At 33.3% G+C, this 4,620-nt stretch overlaps 1 protein-coding gene across 1 annotated transcript in view; it reads left to right on the top strand.

The window, feature by feature from the left end:
• Positions 1-4,620, top strand: part of Smp_136960 (putative sideroflexin 1,2,3) — a gene marked incomplete at both ends in the record, with an annotated part of 82,495 nt that overhangs the window by 8,491 nt on the left and 69,384 nt on the right. The window contains one exon of the mRNA XM_018797329.1: positions 2,085-2,160. Within this exon, the coding sequence (XP_018652382.1) occupies positions 2,085-2,160 (76 nt within the window). The remainder of the gene's footprint in view (positions 1-2,084; positions 2,161-4,620) is intronic.

Raw genomic sequence — 4,620 nt, 5'->3', positions numbered from 1 at the left:
ACAACAGACGTGGTTGAACTCCACTGGTTAATGGCTCTGGTTCGAGACTGGTAGGTCCTGTGTTCGAATCTCGCGAGTGCGGGATCGTGGGTGCGCACTGCTGAGGAGTCCCATAATAGGACGAAACGGCCGTCCAGTGCTTCCAGGTTTTCGATGGTGGTCTAGCCTCAATTGAATCATGATTTCAACTTTGAAAAATACTGAAATCTCCACAAATCCCCTTCTGATTTTAATCAACAACTTTGTCAACTACATATCAATTGTAAATAAAATTGTTTTAAAAAAAACTTACACTACCAGGTCAAACAATACAACTTTCATTATTTTTCAACATGAAAGGTATATGCATAGATAGATTGGTTCCTATTAATAATACTAATAAAATGTTGATGAGCTTTAGTGTTTAGTATTATACAATACAATTGACCTGGTAAACAAATTTTCTTAGTTTGATATTCCCATTGCTAGTAAATATCGAAAGTTTGATCATGTCTGGTTTGTAAACTTGAATATAGTGTAAACTTAAATAGTGACTTTATTACATATATAGTGATAATTAGCCTAGTGATTGAATCCTTAATTTACAATTAATGGATCACTGAGTAGTAACCAGTGTCATATTTACTTAGTCTTTCTGTACTTATCCAATTTTATTGATCAAGTTATGATGTAATTACTAGTTTGAGTAAATGGATACCATATGCACTATGTCGCGATGTATAGGTAATTAGAAGTAGTTGTTAACTCTATCGTCTACTTTTTTGTTTTTATTCAATAATTAGAGTTGAACTATGATTTTTATGTTAATTGCCTTGTTAAACTTATGTCATTGATCTAAACTACTATCATACCTAGGTCCGTCAAAGTTTCCTGCCTACTACTTTCAGTCACTTACCTTTGATGTACAGTATTTCAATAATCGACAACATGATCAAAATAGAGACCTAGCTGATTTATGATTGACATTATTTGAGATCAAACAGAAAGAAAAAACAACATATTTTAACTAGCACAATGTTAGTTATGTGTAGATGTGTTAATGAACAATGCACACTGTTCTCCATTGCCTTTTTATTCAACCTTGAATGGCTAGGCTGATTATTTTATTCAGGTTGAAATATAGTGTGAAGTAAAAAGGTAGTTAGAGGTTGGTTGAATTGATTGTAAATGTTATGATTTATGACCCTGCCAATTATCACGTAACAAAATCACCAATCAGATTATCGACTTATATGACCTTTTTCCTGTGATAAACCAATGGTATGTCAACCAACAATAGCAGTCTTGAGTCAAATCTGAGTCCTTACTGGCCCTCGATATAGTAGCTTCTCGTCTAGCCCTGCCCATTGGGTTCAGAACACGACATCCTCCTTCACTGTATAAGTAATATATTTCAGATACGCAGTTTATATACAACCAGACCAGACTGTATCACACCATAAGATGAAAAATAGCAATTAGAAAAGAACAAGCCAAAATTGGCTGTGAGTTTGGAAGACTGTAACTAATAGATTGGGAGTAGTATATATATATATATATATATATATATATTTAGTTACTTGTTAGTTATACGATATGAATATATATAATAATAGTCTACAAACTATTCTTGGAAGTCACCATTGATTTAGTTTTAGTCTTCTTCGGATACAACAATAAGCCTTTCCTCCATTGTTTACAATGGCATCTTATGCCCGTGTTTCGCTGGACTAACTTATGATATATTCAATGGTTTCGTGATTCTGAATCACTTTTGTACAACACTGTGATTTATTTTATTTTCAACTTACCACACTTATTATTAGAATGTTTACTTTGGAACATTTGTCGATTATAACAACTTCCTTCGAGGAATTAAACAGAAAATAAGAGAGACAACCAATATCACAAGTAAGAAGTCATCAAGCTTAAAAAACTCAGGTCGACCAAAATCATCTTCCTTTTATAAGAAATCTCCAACATTTCGTAATCTTGGTAGCCAATAGATTACTTATTTTAATTAACTCATCTTAATGAAAGTATTCACTCTAAAACAACCTATATATATATCCTTCAAGTTGTCCACTTTTTTCCTATTCCAACAGACGTCTTGGTATATCATATGTTTTGGCTACTGGTGGAGCATTAGGCACTGCATTAACTATCAATAAACAAGTTCAAGTAAATTATTTCTTTTTATTATTTTAATTAGTAATTTTTTGTTTATTTGTTTTGCCCCAAAATACCCTGATATGGCCGAGAGTGGGAAGAGTCCGCTCTCCCTCTCGAAATGCTCTCACATGGCCACACGTATATAGCCTCTACCAGGGAAGTCCTACTCACTGCTTTCTCGTGGCGAGGGTGTTGTTTACGAAATTGAGAGAACAAAAAGCGAATGTCCGGCGCTTTAACCGAGTTGATGGATATGGAGGATCCACCTAGGGGAGTTGGAAAACCGTGATTCCAAACCCATGGTGTACATGGGTTCCAGTATCCTGGAGGAACAAATGGCGTATGAATCAATCGTTGGTCACCGGCTACCATGTGACTGCATCTCCTCACGATGCTCCACTGCCTTATGGATCAGATCTTTAGGTCAAAAGCTCCGTGATTGGCCCTCTAAGAATAATTATTATATATATTAAGTCGATATTAAGAACTGTTATTTTTAGAAGTATGACCTATATTATAATAGAAATAAATGATCAAAGTATATATGATTCATAGTCTACTCTTTAATTCATTATAAAGTCATAGATTTCTTTTTCGATGCCTATTTTAATTTCCTGTTATTGATTTTAGTTTAGATATTAATTCTATGAGTCCTTATTTTTAATTGAATATTTATGAACTAGATTCAATGTATCCTATTATTCATATAATTATTCGTCTATTCATTGTTTTCTAAAGATCTTCCTTTTATTCATATGAGATTGTTTAAGATGACTTATATTTCTATTAAGTTTCATCAAATTAATATGTTTGTCGAATTCAGAAACACATAGAAATAATTTCACTTTCTTACGTAACCATATAATGACATTAATGACTGTCGATTTGATATATTTAAACTTCTCATATGTTTAGTTACCCTTTCTTGCTCAAGATTTAGAAAGTATCATTATATACCTATATTTTGTATCTATGTGTTTATTTGTATATGACTAGTAATGTATGTATCTTGTTATGAAAATGACAGAATGGATAAATTATCAACAAACTTTAGAAAGGTAAATACATAAAGCTTAATAGTTAAGGTGTTCAACTTTCATCCAGTCAGTTTACAGTTCAAACTTAGCTTTATCTACTTCAGTTTGAACAACAGAGTAGTTTCATCAGTACTCACACTTAGAGTGTGGCTTATACTTTGATACCTGATGTATAAGTTAAATGTTATGTTATATTATAACTTTCATTGTTCTTGTTCACAATGATTAGAATGATTCTCTATCTTAATCACAATAGATCATTGTTAATTTTATCTTCATTTATACTGTCACATTGTCTGTTAATAATTCGTTCATTCCGTTATTTCTATAATGAAACATTTACTGCATTCGTTACGTACAAACAAAAGAACAAGTAGTAAATATACATGAGTCCTGATAGGAAATTGTTATATCTAGAGCTTTGATTCTTGCTATGCCGCGTACTACTAGATTACTTGAACGACCGAACCCGCAACGTCGCAAGAGAGAAGACAGAAGACTAGTAACTAGGAATTTTATTCCCCAAAATAATGTCAAAATATAGTAGAGAAATCTCATGTATTTATAGTTTTTTGGTTGAAAGTAAATCATCATTTCGGACAACCAATAGACACATAAGGGGTCATTCGTATCCATCCAATGATTAAGCTACACGTCGACATTCTAGGATATTCCCCTATCAGTGATTGGATAGAATGTCTTCGGCTCTTTCTGGGCTTCTTGAGGCTTACTAGAGTTTACCAGCGGGCCATCCTTACAGAAATCAAAATAAGTGTATAAATATTCGAATAAACTTTTATTATTATTACTATTATTATTAATATCGTTGTATGACCCATGGATGTACTGTTCTAATTCTATTTAGTAAATAAAGTATGAGCGTATTAATATGGGGCATATGAAATAGTTTTTTAAAAATGTAATAAATTTCGTCATTATTATTTGATTATTCATATGAAATGATTTTAATAATAAAAAAACAAACATTATGACTATGTTCCACTTTCAACTATCTATTGCTTACATAAACTGAAAATCCAATATTGTTTATAAATTAACTTTTTATTTACAAATCATTTTATGTAGTTGAAATCATGAGTCGATTGAAGCTAGACCACCATGGAAAACCTGGAAGCACTTGACGGCCGTTTCGTCCTATTATGGGACTCCTCAGCAGTGCGCATCCACGATCCCGCCTCGCGAGATTCGAACCCAGAACCTACCAGTCTCGAACCAGAGCCCTTAACGGATAGACCAATTAGCCGGCATCCAACGGTGTTAATGTCTAACTTCAACCAATCCACGAAAATGAGCAACCATTCACCAATGTCTTCCGTGAGTTGATATCTCCCAACAGATCTGGTTAAACTCAGTGGTCTATCAGTTATGTGCTCTGGGTTCAAATCTCGCGAGGCGGGATCGTGGATGCGCA

This window comes from Schistosoma mansoni, chromosome 4 (genome assembly GCF_000237925.1).
Source record: "Schistosoma mansoni strain Puerto Rico chromosome 4, complete genome".
Taxonomy (NCBI): domain Eukaryota; kingdom Metazoa; phylum Platyhelminthes; class Trematoda; order Strigeidida; family Schistosomatidae; genus Schistosoma; species Schistosoma mansoni.
This window is presented reverse-complemented; position numbering and strand designations above follow the sequence as displayed.